Source organism: Marmota marmota, unplaced genomic scaffold, assembly GCF_001458135.2.
Source record: "Marmota marmota marmota unplaced genomic scaffold, marMar, whole genome shotgun sequence".
NCBI classification, from domain to species: Eukaryota; Metazoa; Chordata; class Mammalia; order Rodentia; family Sciuridae; genus Marmota; species Marmota marmota.
The window spans coordinates 797,751-814,728 of record NW_026003318.1 but is presented as its reverse complement, the minus strand read 5'-3'; the positions used below and the strand labels follow the sequence as shown (position 1 = coordinate 814,728).

Here is a 16,978-nt window from a genome sequence, read left to right as displayed (position 1 = left end):
TGTTCCTTGCAGAGACAGTTATGGGTCCTGCAGGGAGTAGTCAATTGCCAGTTAAATAAAGATTATCCAATTCAAACAAAATGGACTTGATACATTTTCTGAGTGGTCTGCTCCATAACAGTGATCACTTGAGTAGATCCAGAAAAAGACCCTGACAAAATTCAGCATCCATTCATGTTAAAAACACTGAAGAAACTAGGGATGGAAGGGATTTACTACAACATTATAAAACCTATACATAATAAACCCAAAGCCAACATCATACCGAATGGAGAAAACAAAAAGTATTTCCTCTAAAATCAGGACCAGGACCAGGATATCCACTCTCACCACTGCTATTCAATATAGTCCTTGAAACTCTAGGCAGAGCAATTGGGCAAGAGGAAAAATTAAAGGAGTACAAATCAGGAAAAGAAGTCAAATTATCTGTTTGCTGAGGACATGATTCTATTTCTAAAGGAACCAAAAAACTCCTCCATAAGTTATAGTTCTGATAAACAAGTTTAGAAAAATAGCAGTATACAAGCAACATACAAAAATCAATAACTTTCTTCCACTCTAACAATGATTCCACGGACTGATCAAGAAAGCAACACCATTCATAATAGCTTTGAAAATAATAAAACACTTGGGAATGTATCTAAGGGGGTGAAAGACCACCACCACAATGGAAATTATAAAACCTTAAGAGGATAAGACTTATGTTGGTGGCTGGTTACAATTAATATCATCAAAAGAGATATATTACCAAAAACAATCCACAAATGCAATGCAGTGTCCATTTAAATACCAACAATGTTCTTTACAGAAAAAAAAAGTCCTAAGCTTTATATGGAAAAATAAATGACTTAGAGAAGCCTTTACTAGATTGGTGATTGCAAAAGCATTCATTTCATTATTTAGATGATGAATGATGGGTACCGGGAAGCTGCTTGGTGGAAAAGAAAGACGCAGGGATTGAGGTTCCTGGTCTCTGCTGGCACAAACTATGAAACAGCCACAAGAAACACTTGTTCTCCCTTCTCTGGGCGGTTTCCGTATCAGTAATTTAGCCTCTAGGGGAAAAGAGGCGTAAGGTGAACCACACTAAACAGCTGTTCTCAGGCTGCTAATTAAAAGAAAAATGAACTGCAAAGAAGAGGGGCGGTCGCTCCTTTCAGAGTGCAGAGTGCCTTCCTTGTTTGCCATTTAAACGTGTTTGAGTCAGGTCTTCAGAACCAACTGGAGCCAGTTAATGGATGCTCCGCGGATCCCAGGAGGCGCCATCTCCGCCAGGCTGTGACGCCCTCCTCTGGCTTCTTAAACCCTCCTCTCCAGGCTCCCTGGAGCTGGGAGCCCGTGTGCAGAAGGGGAAGCTCATGCTCCAGGTCAGTGACCCTCTTCAAACGCTCCAGTTAGCACCCTGCTTGAGATGTCTGCCTGTCAACCCACATCTCCTGCGAGGTTTCAAGGAAAGAAACAGGCTGAGATGGAGACAGAAAACAGAAGCCCCATGGCTTTGGCTTCTGAGACCTTGCCCGCTGTGACGTTGTCTGTAACTGGTTTTGCCTTTCAAGGTATCCCTCTCTCTAGATAGACAGACCCCTTGTGTCACCTGTGCCTGGCCCACCTCTGCAGTTTCCCTCTCTGTCCTCCATCCTCCGGGTAAGAAAGCCACTTTCTGCCCTTGAGCTCGTCCTTTCCTATCTTGATTCAAATCTTGTTGGACAAAGTGTAGGTCACTGTAATTTTTCTATGCATATATGAGTCTGTAAAGAGGTTTCTTACCCCAAAATAGATTGTGCACACATTCACATGAGGAATCAATTAAGCTTGATCCTTATCATTGGTGGGTGCTAGGAAGGTTGGATTTAGTGAAGTTGGTAATGTCCATCTTCTACTGTTTCTGGTTTATTTTTGCTACCAGTAGCAATGATCTATCTGATGTCTTTTCATATGTTCATGTCTTCACACTAATTGTTTCCTGAGGATAAACTCACAATAGTGGCTAATGCAGAGATACTTTGCAAATATGTTTGATAACTATTTCCAGGGAAGTTGAATTCACACTCACACTGGAAGTATTGACCACTTCCTCATATTGAAGATCTTAAATGATACTGTGATTCTTTAAACAGATTTTTTTTCTGTTTGCACAATAACACATCTTTGTTAGAGAGATTTGAATATTGCACAGTTTGCTGAAGTGCATTTAGTTCTTGTGCTGAAGTGTTTGAGACACTTGTTCTGATGATTATGCGTTTACAAGTCTCATTCTTAACCTCTAAGTGGCATCATCGGTGTCTCCCCATAGGAATTTTGAAGTAGGTGTTCCCTCTGCTTGACTCCTCCTCTAACCTACGTGTAGCACCTACGTGTGTGTTGGTGTAGGGGTGGTGGGTGTTCACATCTAGATACTCTTTTCTCGCTGGTTTTCAGACTCTTTCTCTGTTATGTGTCCTCTGGATCTCCCCAGGACCCACAGGGTTGTAGGCAGTTTTTTTAAGTCCTCTTACACAATTAATACATGCTGGACCTTTCAGATCAAATTTAGAATCATTTTGCTTTTTCTAGAAAAATTCCTTGTGGGTACTTTCATTAAGATTGCATTTTGTTACTTTGTAATTTTCCCCTAGTTTAGTCAGTTATAAGCTACTTCATCATTTTTTTGCTACTGTTATATAGAAATGTTCTGTGGCTACTTGGTTGAGGGTATAAATGAGTGCTTGTTGATGTGGTGCACCTGAGGCACTTTTGACACCACAGTGGGTTCCTGCAGGACCAGTGTGAGCTGAGGTGCAAGACCACAGTCACCAGATGGAGGGAGAACTGTGCCCAGGCTCCCTGGCAGGAGGCAAGTGTGGCCAAGCCCTGAGCAACCAGGTCCTTAGCCTGGCAACTTCATGTTCAGGACTTCATGTTGCTCACAGAGGCTCCACAGAGAAGAGGCCGTGGGATTATCTGAGCAGCCTGGCAGATTTGTGCCCTGCTGGAATTAATCTCTGCTATTCACTCAAAAAACAGCCATAGACTTTTCAGCGATTGGTTCATATTTATGGAAGGTATTATCTTTTGGAAACTCTACCGGGTTATAAAATAAATGCGAATTACTTCCATATCTTTCTACATACTGCAACAATTTTGAAGTTTTCTCTTAGAAGATCTTAGCGGATGCTTTCTGACCTTTAAGGGAGAAAGAATATCTCTATGAAAAGGTTCCAAATTTTTCATCTCAGGCAGGGGGATGCAGGACTATATTCCCAGCTGCTCAGAAGGCTGAGGCAGGAGAATAACAGGTTTGAGACCAGCCTGGGCAATATAATGAAACCCTGTCTCAAAAATAAGAAGGCAAGAGGCTGAGGCAGGAGGATTGCAAGTTCAAAACCAGCCTCAGCAACAGCAAGGCACTAAGCAACCCAGTGAGACCCTGGGGATACAAAAATGGGCTGGGGATGTGCTCAGTAGTTGAGTGCCCCTGAGTTCAATCCCTGACACCAAAAATAAATAACAAAAAGGGCTGAGGATATAGCTCAGTGACAGAGCACCACTGTGTTCAATTCTACTACAAAAAGTCCAGTTTTTCCAAATCTGGAGGAGTTATTTATTATATTCTTGGCACACATATATATGTATGTGTGAATGTGTGAGCATTATCTCTAGAACACACACATGCTGTGTACACATGCACACATACACATAATATATACTTTAAGTCATTTTCATTGAATTTCTGACTATATTAATGTGAAGTTGAAGTAGCATTTCATGCTGTCAATATCCTGCTGTTCTTCTCATACCTGTGGTCAGACCTTCCCTTGTTCTTGGGATCTGTGTGTGGATGCTTTTCTGAAGGACTGGGTTAGAGCTTGCTTGCATCACCTAGTATTTCTGCAACAGCTCCACACATCTCAGAACTTTCCCACATGAGGTAGTTGCATTACTGAAGTTTCAATCTCCTTTGTCCTAGGTAGTGTTCAACCTCTCTGACTTAGGTGTGAACCTGCTATTTTAAGAGTTATAATATATTTTTGTGAAAAAAAAAATATGCGATGGGAACCAACTTAATGTATTGAGCATATTTTTTTATTTTTAAAACTTTTTTAAATTTTTATTTAAAACTCAAATTTTTTAAAATTTTATTTAAAACTCAGAACTCTTCCTTGCTCCGTGTATAACATGACCTTAGGTTAGAAACTCTGCATGTTTCCGTTGTTCTTAGTTCTGCATCTTCTTTCCTTTCCATTTTGAACCTTTTTACTTTTGCTCTCTTTGAAGAGTGAGCCTACCATGATCGGAAAGGGGTTGTTCACCCTGTGTCAGGTTGTAGCTGGGATTACCACAGCTGTTTTCTGTCTAATCTCATTGAGCGCCTTCTTAAATCTCCTGAACTCTGACAGTCCATGCTGCTTTCATACTCTCCAGGATCTTAGAACTCACGTGTGCACACACACACACATGCATCCTGGTCTTCTTTTAATGCCACTGATTGTGTTAGTGCTCTTCAGAATTATTTTCATCCATGTGGCTTTTTGTTGGAGTTGTAAGTAAAAACCTACCATTTCTGACTACTTCACTGAGAGAACAGTGGTGGACTCTTGGTGAACACGTAGAAATTGATTGTGTTCCCTTCCCCTGCGTCTGTGCAGAGGGGACTCTGGGGACAGGGGCTCTGGAGTGACCCCCACCTAGCAACCAGATGGTGATAAGTGGGGGAGGAGTGGGGGAGGGGCTTTCAGGAACGTCAGCTCACCCTGCTCTGTGTCACAAGTTTGGCTGTTGGGGTTGCTGCACTGCTTCTGCAAACCGGGCTGGGCACACACGTGTGCTCACACACACTCAGCTGTTAAGAATACCTTGAGTTCTATGCAGTTTTTCTAATCATGTTTGCATTTTAACATATGCATTTTAAATAAGTTTAGTGTTCACTAGTAATAATAATATTACTTTCTTCCCTCTTCTTACTTAATTTTAAATAAGACTAGCGCTCCTACACAAACATAGGGACATATCTGACTGCTCCCCCACCCCAGTGTCTCTCAGACTGTCTTCCCTTTTTATTCTTTTGGTACTGGGGGATTGAATTCAGGGGCACTCGAACACTGAGCCACATCCCCTGCCCTATTTTGTATTTTATTTAGAGACAGGGTCCTACTGAGTTGCTTAGTGCCTTGCCATTGCTGAGGCTGGCTTTGAACTCACATTATTCCTGCCTCAGCCTCCTGAGCCACTGGGATTACAGGCATGAGCCACCACAGCAGGCTCTGTCTTCCTTTTTGATCCATACGTTACAGACACTTACATATGTACCGGGCACAGTGAGCAGGTTTGGTACATCTGTGCTGTGTAGCAAGAAAACCAGGGGGATTCCCACATAATCTCACCAAGCATACTTCCTTTCTCTCTGTGGAAAGCAACCAAAATCCTCTCTTCCCTCTGCCGTGACATGCACTGCACAGGTGGCCAGTCGGTCACCTCCGGCAGCTCTCCAGAACACACTCTTGGCATGTGGCTGTGACATGGCGTCTGCTGACCACCCATCTGCTGACGTGGGTGGCTTAGCATAACCTCCCACTAGTTCATCCAGATTGCCACATTTGGCAGGGCCTCTTGGTTTTTATGAATAAATGATATTCCTTCTGTCCACATCCACCGTTCCCGGCCTGTCCCTTCACTCCTGGAGGCCAGATTGACTTCCTGTCCTGTGGGGGACAGTGTGGCCTCTCCTCAGCACGCTGGCCATTGTTTCTTGGGTGAGTACCATGCATTGGCATTGCTGGGCACACGGCAGCTCCGGTTTCAATTTTTCTGAGGCGCCTCCGCCCCACTGCCCATCCCAGCTGTCCTAATGTCTTTCCCATGCCCCCGTACAGAAGGCCCTTTCTCCGCGTCCTCACCAGCGCTCGTTTGGGGTCAATGCCATCCTGACAGGTGAGACCCTGCTGCCAGGTGGTTTCGTGGGCGTTTCCCAGAGCACAAAGGTCACTGCACGTCTTCCACACGCCTGTTTGCCATTTGCGGTGCTGAGGTCCTTTTGTTGCCTGTGGCCTCTGGGGTCCCCTCCCAGTCATCTTTGTCCAGTCTGAGGGATCCTTTAAGGGATTTTCTTGTTTTCATTATATATTCAAGATGTGGATGTGCCACCCACAGCCTGGATGTCCCTTCGGTTTCTGGGGCTCCGGGAGGTGTGCTGTGTCCTCTGGTCTCCGAGGCCCTCCAGACACATTCACCAGTCACCATGTCTAGGTCTTGCGACTGATAGGCCAGGAGTCTTATGAGAGGGAAAGGGGTTGGGACGAAAGGTCCCGGGACAGAAGGTACAGCCTGGACTGCCCCCGTCTGACCCAGATGTGTCTTCCTCTTGCAAACCTGTAAGAACCACAAAGATGTAACATTGATTTAAAACAAACCAAAAAAGGGGCTCAAATGTACAAAAGGGACAGTTTTTTTTAAAGAGCAGAATGAACATATGGTAAAGGTTAAGCAGGTAGTCGTAACTTTTGAAGTGACACTTAATTCTGCTCACAGTATTTTCACAAACAACTCTGACCTCCTTTCCCTGCCCAGCTGCCTTGAAGAGCTGCCCCAGTACCTCACTATCCCTTAGTGCTCTTGTGTCCTGCACTTCCCGTTCTTTCCCTGCTGACCTGGCTCCATTACCTGGGCTGTCACCTTTGCCACTCACCTGCCCTGTGCCCTTTGGGGCTGTTCCATGCCATCCCTCACTGTCCGGAGGACAGCTGTCCCCACAGTCCTTGCTGGCTCTGTGGGAAGCCTGTCCCCTGGCTCCTGCCTGCTCTGTTTCTCCCATAACAGGGATGCGAGGTGTGTGGAACCCTCTCTACCACTCACTAGGCTGTCACTAGCAGTGTCTCTTTGATGCAGGTTTGCAGTGGGAATGAATGTGAAATTGACATGTGAGTGGGGAAGGAGCTGATGGCCACGGCCCGCAATCCGATGGACAAGGTCAGCCTCTTCTCTGATGCTCACCACAGCTTCTAACTGTGTCTTCAACTTAATGGTTGTTTGTAAATGAGGCAGATCACTTTTAAAATGGTGATGAAAATTCCCAAATTGGCCAGAGACCTGACTAAATTATTTGACTGTTTGATTGAATCAATTGTCCAGCAGTTATATGGACATCTTAAGTAATGGGAGCCCTCTCTGAGGGAAGAGCCCTCTCTGGAACCCTGGTATTCTGCCATAACTCTCTCACACTGAGCAGCAGTTGCCAGGTGTCCCCTGTCTGCATTCCATGGGAAACAAACTTTCTAGTTGCTCTTCAGCAAAAGGTAACTGAAAATCCAGCTCACCAAAAAGTGCCTAATGTCTAGTTATACAGAGAACTCTAACTTGCTGGTGCTTGTTACACAGGCATGTCTGCATGACCCCCCCCCCCTCACCTCCGTGACCTTCCTCAGCTCCACGCGTCTCTCTCTCTCTCTCTCTCTCTGTGCCCAGGTCAAACAACCTCCATGGATGGAAACAGGAGCTTCTCCAGCGATTTCACGCTGGTGGGGCTCTTCCCTAACACTAGGGTCTCAGGCCTCCTCTTCGCCGTCATCTCCATCATCTTCTTTGTGGCCATGACGGCCAATGGGGTCATGATCTTCCTGATCCATGTGGACCCCCAATTGCACACGCCCATGTACTTCCTGCTCAGCCACCTGTCGCTCATCGACATACTGTACATCTCCACCACTGTGCCCAAGACCCTGGTGGACTACCTGAGGGGCCAGAGGACCATCTCCTTCGTGGCCTGCACTGCCCAGTACTTCCTCTACATGGGCTTTGTTGGGGCCGAGTTCTTCCTGCTGGGCCTCATGGCCTATGACCGCTACGTGGCCATCTGCAGCCCGCTGCGCTACCCGGTGCTCATGAGCCGCCACGTCTGCTGGCTCATCCTGGGCAGCTCCTGGTCTGGTGGTGCTCTGGACAGCTTCCTCCTCACTCCCATCACCATGCGTCTCCCATTCTGTGCCTCCCACAAGATCAACCACTTCTTCTGCGAGGCACCCACCATGCTGAGGCTGGCGTGCGGTGACAAGGCTGCCTATGAGACGGTGATGTACGTCTGCTGTGTCATGATGCTGCTGGTCCCCTTCTCAGTGGTGGTCGCCTCCTACGCCCAGATCCTCCTCACCGTGCAGCAGATGAGGTCGGCCGAGGGGAAGAGGAAGGCCTTCGCCACCTGCTCGTCACACATGATGGTGGTGACCTTGTTCTATGGGGCCGCCTTGTACACGTATATGCTTCCCCAGGCCTACCACACCCCACTCAAAGACAAGGTCTTCTCCGCCTTCTACACCATCCTCACGCCCCTGCTAAACCCTCTCATCTACAGTCTGAGGAACAGGGATGTGATGGGGGCTTTGAGGAGGGTGAGGGCCCGCCGTCGAGGGGCCTGCGCTGTGGTGAAGGGTGAACTCTGACAGCAGAGACCTGCTCGTGGTCCCGGGGCACCATGAACAGTGTGGGCCACGCTGGCCACAGCTGCCAAGGCCAGTTCTGCAGAGTGGGCCTCAGCATCCCTTCCATCAGAGGCCTGTCATCATGGGGACATGCACACCAGGGCGGTGACACCAGGGTCCCCGGGAACACTGACGTGCTCTTTCTTTGTTCCACCGATTCCAGTTCTTCTCTGATTGCAGCTCATGCAGAGAATGTCCCCAGATGTCGGGTTGATATTGTATACCCTGCACATATTTGATGGCTTCATCACAACATTGTTTAAACTGTCCATTTAAACTATCCATTGGCAGAATATGTGGAGAATTTAGGGACGTCACCATCTGAAAGTGACTGATGCACTGTAATCCCTCCAAGGAAAGCCCATGCAGACTCACAGGGGTTGTGAGGATCCAAGTATCCTTTCTTTGAGTGGCAACTGAAAACATCCCTCCTTTGTCTAAATTTGGTTCTGGAAAAAAATGAATCATGAGTTTTCCAGAAATTCAAAGCCTAAGCTTTCAACTGTGAAAGGTTCTACTCCGTTATATTTGTTATGGGGCAAATGATCATTGCTTTGGAAGTGAGAGGGAGTTGGAAAAGAGGTATCCATTAATCTAGCAATCTCCATAATCATGATCCAGCTCCCTCTGCGATTAGTTAGGATTGTTGGTCACGTCGAACCTCTTTGTAGATATTAGTGGTGGGAAGGATGTTTCCATCCTCTCGGGCCTTCCAGAGAAATCATGGCCAGCATGTTTTTCTTCTCTACATCATTAAGTTTCTCACTGGATACCTGATTGTGGTCAATGATTCAATACCATTTTCTTTTAGGAAGCTTGACATCTGGGGAAGTGTTTGGCCTGGATTATAGATCCAGTCAGGGAAACCAGGCATACACTGCAGGCCCTTGGGCCACCCCTGCGTGGTGCTTGCAGGATTTGTGCTCTTGCAGCACAGAACTTAGAGGCTGCTCTTGCTAAAATCACGGACCCTTTGCTCGGACCTGCTCATGGTAACAAAGCAGGACAAAAAAAAACCCACTCCCGCCCCCACTCTGTGCCTGTCTCCTCTGCTCTGAGCAGGCTCTCCTGCAGTCACGGATTCCAGGACAACAAGCCCCAGTGAATCCCATTTCTTGTTCTCCAGGCAACAGCAACTTTCTCATCACAGGAAAGACCCAACCCAAACACCCTGACATAACGTCTACCCGACCACTGCTAGTCCACACAGGTCACCTGTGAACGCCTCTGTGCGCCCACTCTGTTCCTTCCCTGTGAGGCTCTCGTCAGTCCCCTCTGCTGAAGACAGGCTGAGGGGATGGACCCCCTTGCCTTTCCAGCAGGCTCCTCCCCTGAATCACTGCTCATCTCTTTGATTGGCACCTTGAAATGGGTGGCAGACCTGGTGGTTTGGGAAGCCTGGAGCCAGGATTCTCACCCTGAGACTCTCACCCATGTGCCAGTGCTCACAGGGTGATGGCAGGTGAATCAAACACAGCCATACCTGCCATCGTACTGAAAACCTGCTGGTGCTGGGCAGAGCCTGTGGCCAAATGAACAAATGCCTGGGAACTCCATGGTGGGCTGACCTCAGCTCCCTGCGACAGCAGGCCTGCTCTTGTCCAGGGCAGCCTTGTAGACGCTCTCTGTCTGGAGAATCCCATTTCCCTCCGTCTGCCTAGACCAGCTGGGGAAGGGCCAGGTTCCAGATGACAGCAAGGGAACCTCCAACCCAGAAGAGGCTGAGGCACAAGAAACAATAAATAAGGAGGGAAGGAGGGACTGACCTGTGGGAACTGGGCGGCAATCTCAGGAACACCCTCGAAAGTCCTGCCAACTTCTGCCCATCATGTGATGTCTCTGAGGCTCACTGTCTCTTCTGTAAAATCTGGGTGAAGACACATTTTACCTTGTAAGATGTTAAAGAGCAAAATGATAAACTTAAAAACCCTTCATGAGTACTCGTCAAAATCTAGTGTTTTAGCTATTCTTAACAATGATAGTACTGCATGCTCATAATATTCATCATTTTAAATTTCTGCCATCTGTCTTTTCCTCCCTGTTTCCCACATGTACATATGCTGTTTTGTTAATTATAGTAAGGTAAAGAAGGGCTGAGGAGGAGCAAACTGAATATCATAACTCTAGGGATTGAAAATAACTTCAGCTGGGCGCAGTGGTGCACACCTGTAACCCCAGCAGCTTGGGAGGTGGAGGCAGGAGGATCACAAGTTCAAAGCCATCTCAGCAACTTAGGCCCTCAGAAACTTAGCAAAACTCTGTCTCTAAATAAAATGTTTTAAAAAGGGCTGGAGAATATGACTCAGTGGTAAAGCACACCTGGGTTTAATCCCTGGTACAAAAACAAATAGAAGAAGAAAATAACTTCAACCACAAAATTAGCAAAAGAAATAGACAATGTTCAGAAATCAGAAGATGGATTGCCCAGAAAATTCAAACCCATGCCCAAGACTAGAAACTGCAGGGCTTTTTTTTCCATTTTCTAATTACCTTTCCTTTCCAGAAATATTAGCTACACTCTCCCCAAAATACACAACCAAACCCTCAAAAAAGGCAGTCAACAACCGATTATCACTTGACGCCAGCCCCCTCTCTACATCCACAAGCAGATGGAGCACACAGGAGGTTCGTGGCTGGGATGCGATGCTGTCACTGGGCCATGCCTTTGTCAAAATGCAGGAAGTCACACAACAGAAGGAGCAAAGCCTCATGTGCACTGTGGACTTTAGTCCATGGAGAAGTGTGGACCTTGGTTAAAGCAAGACATTGACAGTAGGGAAGGGAGCAGACAGGCACTCTGTACATTTGTCCTGGTTTTTGTAAACCTAAAGCTAAAGTTAAACAGAAACCTTATAAGTCCCTGATCCTGTGTTTCATCCAGAAGTCATTAGAAGCTCTCTGCGGATGGAGGGAGAGCCAAACGCCCCATCCCAAATGTAACATTTGATGTATTTCAAGTTGACTCTTCACAAAAACGGAAGGCCTCTGAAGACACGGGAATGGCTCTGAAGTGCTGTCTCTTTGCCAGAGGAACTTCACGTCTACCTGCTTTAGGAAGTGACAGATAACCACAGGCATCGCTCATCTGATAGGTCCACCCCTCCTCTCTAGGAAGGAAGGGTCTTTCCTCTGGAAAAAGAGGTCGGGGTCTGCTGTCTGCCAGAGAGGGGTGACCACGGGGGCTATTTTAATCAGCTTTGCATCCCTGTGACCAACATTCCTGACAACAACCTAGAAGAGGCTCACAGCATCAGAGGGTCAGTCCTTGGGGGGCCATATCCATTGCTCTGAGCCTGAGGTGAGACAGGACATCTTGGTGAAGGTATATGATGGACAGAAGCTGCCCGGCTCATAGCTGAGTCAGGAAGTAGAAACAGGAGAGGAGGAAAGGGGCCCAGGGATAATGCCCCCATCCAGGGCATGTCCCCATGACCCGCCTCCTCCAGCCCTGCCCCTCCTGCCTCCACTTCCACCCCTTGGTCCATCCAAACCTCCACTCAGTGGGTGTTCAGTAGGTGTTTCACCTCTGAACACTCCTGCAGCAACACAGGAGCTATTTGGGGCCACTTCACATCCACACCGTTGCAGCGGCTGTTCCTGGGAGAACCCGTGTGCTTGACAGGCCCCGGCTGCTGTCCTGCGACCTTCTTGACCTCCACAGCCTTTCCCCATGAGCCACCCCATGTTCTTTTTTTCTGTCTGTTTATTTCATAGACTAAAGTCACCTAACCTTCAAACTTCCCCTGGAGTGTTTCGCCAAGTTCTGCATTTTCCCTCGCACCAGAAGAAAGCCATCTTTCAAGAGAAGGGTGCTGCCGCAGGACAGACCTTCTAAGGGGAGGGGACTCATCTTTCCTCAGTGGGTGTTCTAGCAGCCATTGTGAGGACTCAGTAGTCCAGGTGACCCTGCTGTGCAGATCGGAAAGGACACACTGAGCCCACCCTCCTCTCCTCCATCACAAGCCTCCTCACAGACTTCCTCTGATAGTCCACTTTTTCATTGCTGTGACCAAAAGAGCCAGCGAGAACAATTTTAGAGGAATTAAATTGCTTCAGAGGTCTCAGTCCCTAGGTGACTGGCTGCATGGCTCTGCATCCAAGGTGTGGCAGAATATCATGGTGGCAGAATGTGGTGGTGGAAAGCAGTCAGGACAAGGCACCAGGAGGCAGAGAGAGCTCCCCTCGCTATGGACAAAATGTAAAGCCCAAGTGCACACCCCCGGCAACCCACCTCTGCCAGACACACTCTTCCTGCCCAGTCACAACCCAGCTAATCCCTAACAGTGGGTTAATCCACTGACTAGGTCACAGCTCTCATTTGACTTCTGAGCCTTTTTGCACTATCTCACACATGAGCTTCTGGGGGACACCTCGTATCTAAACCATAACACCCCCAATGTTTCTGCTCAGGTTGCAGATTCCAGTAGTTCCCAGGACTGTGTAGGAGATAGAGGTCCACATCTGCAGTTATGGGCTCATGCTTGCAGTAGCTGATCCAGAGTATAAAGCAGATGAGATATTTTAGTGGACTTGTTAATATTGTCACCTGATCCTTAAAATTCTCAAATCCTGCCACCTAAAAGCCCCGTGGAACGTTACCTATAAGAACACAAGGTGCCGTGTGGAATTAGCCTCTCTTAGCATCTCACTGTGACTCTCTTGCACACCTTAGTGAAGGCTGTCACACTCAACACGCATCTCTCTGTGCCTCTGTGGACTAGTCAGTGTGGCCAGCATAGCCACCAACTAAAGGGGGCCTACACATGGCACAGAAAATGAAGACTGGAAGAAAGTGTACCACACTATGCATGAGAAACACATGTGCCATCTTTGAAACCTTTACAGGGGCCTTCTAGCCTGAGTCTGTCCCTGCACAAGGCAGTCTGTACAGCTCAGCCTGCTCACATGGTGTTGGTCGTCTATAGTTTCCTATCTGCAGTGATTTGTTAGTATTGAGCATATTTACACCTGTGCCTTCTGAAGGTCTCTGCAGTTTGTCTCCATCCTCTCTTGCTTGGTTTAGGGAATTGTGCATCACTTCTTAGGATCACCTCCCCCTCTGTGTCTGAGGGGTCCCTCCAGCTCTTAGCAGGGTCTGTGACCACTCTTCACCATTCTCAGGGCTATGTGGATGAGGCACTGCCAGGGTCTGTTGAAATAACAGCTGTTTCCTACATCTTATACTTCCTTGTATTTCTTTAAGATGATCCTGAAGAACCCCATGGACATCTCTAGGATCTTCCCTTACACATTGCAAAGCCCAGGTCCTGGGGGTGCAGGCCTGGGTGAGAAGCCGAGGGGTCCTCTGAGCAGCTGCAGAGGGCAGCAGGGGGCCCCACTGCCACCTGCTCCTGGCAGTTCCTCCTCATCCAGAGCTATTTTGCCGAAACTCTGACCTGGGCCACTGAGGGTATTTATTACACAAAAGATAATTATACCGAGTTTGTTTTATTGCTTTTGATTGTTTTAAATGTTGTTTTGTTTATTTGTTTTTCTTAAGGAGATGACAAACAAAAAATTTTTTTCTTCATTATTTTATGACATTAAAATTAAAGCATCAAGAATTTAAAGGCTTGGGAAATGGCCCAGGTAGCATGTTGCTAGCACGGGGCCAGAGCTTCCAGCTGACCTGGCAGGAGCGGGCTCCCAGCTCTGCCCTCCTCACAGCCTCCCCATGGATAGAATGACTGCGAGCCTGTCTTCCCAGGATCAGCTCAGTGCTTTCCAGGCTTGACAAAGAGAAAAAGATCCATCAAGCCGTGAGGAGGAGTGGGATCTGGAAACAACGGTGGCGGTGTTTTCAACAAATCTAGTGGACACCCTTAGTATATGGCTAGACAAAGCTATTCTCACTCAAAACTGAAAACACTGAGTCATTCATTCTGGAAAAGTGCTATTAAGATATATTTCCCATTATCATGAAATTTATAAGCATCAGGTACAATTCCATGGATCCTAACATATTCACAGAATTGTGCAATAATTACACCATTTAATTTTAGGCATTTTCTTTTTAGTGGTGCTGGAGTCAAACCCAGGGCCCCAGGCATGCTAGGCAAGCATTCTGTCACTTGTTTTAAACTTTTGTTTTGAGACATGGTCTCGGTAAATTACCAGTTTCAATTCAAACTTGCAATCTTCCTTCTTTAGTCTCCCAAGTCCCTGGGATTACAGGTGCCATGCCCAAGCTTCATTAACATCATTTACTGCCATCATTCCAGGAATGTACGCATAAGTTAATAGTATATCATAAACATTATTATTTATTTTCATATTAATGTTACATAATTCCATGTGTCCAGTTTTCTGCTTTGTCATTCTGGATGATGATTTCTATCTAGATTTATGTAGATGTTATACCATATCTTTCAACAAATCAAGAAATTAAAATGTTTTGAGCAAATAACAGAAGAACCAGATATCTCTTGTTTTTATGAAAATTCATGCAGTGCTTTGGCCTAGAATTAAATGTCTTATCCTCAACCCTCTTGACCACTCACACTCAATAGTCAAAGAGTGTGGATCAGAGACAGTCCCACCATATGGGAGGAGAGACATTCTGTGAAGAGGAACAGAGGACCTGGCTGCTCCTCAAGGACATGCCTTGGCTGAGGTATCACACTGCTGAGGGGTCCCTCCAGGAGAAGACTGGGCTGTGTCTCTTGCCACTGAGGGGTCTCAGGAGGGATGAGAGTGTGCAGGCACACCCATGGTGAGGAAGTAGTGAGCAGGGAGGGCACACTCAGAGCAGCCACAGCTCATGTCCATCAATAGCAGGACTTGGTCCAGGCTGCACAGACAGCTCTCAATCCAGGTTAAGTGACACAGTGAGGACCACAGACCTATTTCAGTAGCCACAGAAACTCCAGCCCAGTGACACGTATAGAGGAGTCACCAGGAACTGCTTGCCCAGCCTTGTCAGTTGAAGGAAGTGATTCTTGGCAGTGACATTTGGTTTGGAATGTCCTGTGTTCTGATTAAGTTAGAGAGCCAGATGGATGCTGGTCTGCAAAATGCTGTCCTCAACACCAGGAAGGTCCGCCACAAGGTAGCTGGCACTGGGAACTTGCTGAAGTGTGGCCTCACAGCTGAATCTCGTCTTGTCCTCCAGAGGAGCTTCTTTGATGTAAAGTGCAACTCATTTGGGGTCAGGGACTGAACCATAATAGAGACAGAGCTGGTCAAGGACCTGAGCCCTTGTGTTCAGCCACCTCTTCTTCAGCTGTTCTCCATGCAGAAATGCCTGGTCATTATGTTTGAGGAAGAGCATGGGGGGAGCTCGAGGTTAAAAGTGGTCCAGGATGTGACTAGAGGTCTCAGGATTTGGTGGTCTCTGTCCTCAGGGAAGCAGCTGCATTCCTGTCCCAGGTCTGCTATTTCTGGCATATCCCTTTTTGTAAATGCAAATGTCCTCAGCTGTGGAATCTCTCTACTCAGACCATGTCACAGGGTCGACTTGGGGATCACAAGCCATGATGCAAAAGCTCCCCAGAAGCTGCAGATCACCACACCCAACAGTGGAGGAGAGGAGCTTTCCCCCTCTCCTGCCTTTAACCACCCACTCCCTCCCTGGAGGAAGCCACTAGCCAGTGTGTGGCTTTTCCTCCCAGATATTTAAAATTGAAAGGCCATGCATATTTACACTGAGCCAGCCGTTTTATGCTAAAGCTTTACCTTCATCTGGTTACGTTCAGCCTCATGATACCAATAAGGAGCCTCATTTCAGTGCTCAAATGACAGAGCAGAGGACCCAGGACACAGGATTGCATGACTTACCCAGGTCCACGGCTGAAGGCTGGTCTAAGCCCAAGCCCCCTGCACCAGCACCCAGGTGCTCAGGCCCTCTGCTCTTCTTCTGGCTCTGCACTGGCTCATCTACAGGAACACGGTTCCCACTCACCCTATCTGCAGGTGTGTTGAGGGCCCTCTCCACGACCTCCCTGAAACCCCACTCTGACTCAGGAGGCTCTATGGGGCACCAGTAAACACTGGCATCCGAATTTAAACTCTGAATCTCAGCAGCAATTCCACCCTGGACTAGGAACTGTGTATGGGCCACCAGGAGGAATGGGAGCCATGAGTATCCAGGAAAGCACTGCTCACAGGCCAGCGCCATCTGTGGACTCACCATTTCAGGCTGACCCAAGTGTCCTTCAGTGCACAGCTGAGGACCTGAGCCCCATTCCTGTCCTCTCCTCCCTTTCCAGGCTTCTTCTGCCCAGGACGGTGGCCCAGCAGCAGCTTGGTCCAGGCTGGTGAAGCAAACTCCTCCATCCACTCTGGTCCTGTGTCCACATGGAGCCAACTCCCTGAGGAATTCATGAGCAGCCCCACCAATGTGCTTGCTGACAGGTACTCTGTGTCCTCCTGGCCTCCTGGGGCCCTGCTGCAGGAAGAGGCCCCTCTAATGCCGAGGTAAGATGGGAAATAGTTTCTTGGTTTATCTTATTTTCAAATGAACTCGTTTGGAAATCTGACATCACACATGACAGATGACATAGAGGTTTCCCTGGGGGGGGGGGGGGACTGGC

At 47.6% G+C, this 16,978-nt stretch overlaps 1 protein-coding gene across 1 annotated transcript; it reads left to right on the top strand.

Annotated features, from left to right (window-relative positions):
* The first annotated feature begins 7,451 nt into the window (after positions 1 to 7,451).
* Positions 7,452 to 8,408, top strand: LOC107160335 (olfactory receptor 2T6). The gene has a single exon (XM_015507016.1). It carries the CDS (start codon positions 7,452 to 7,454, stop codon positions 8,406 to 8,408), a length of 957 nt encoding a protein of 318 aa, XP_015362502.1.
* Positions 8,409 to 16,978: the final 8,570 nt, after the last annotated feature.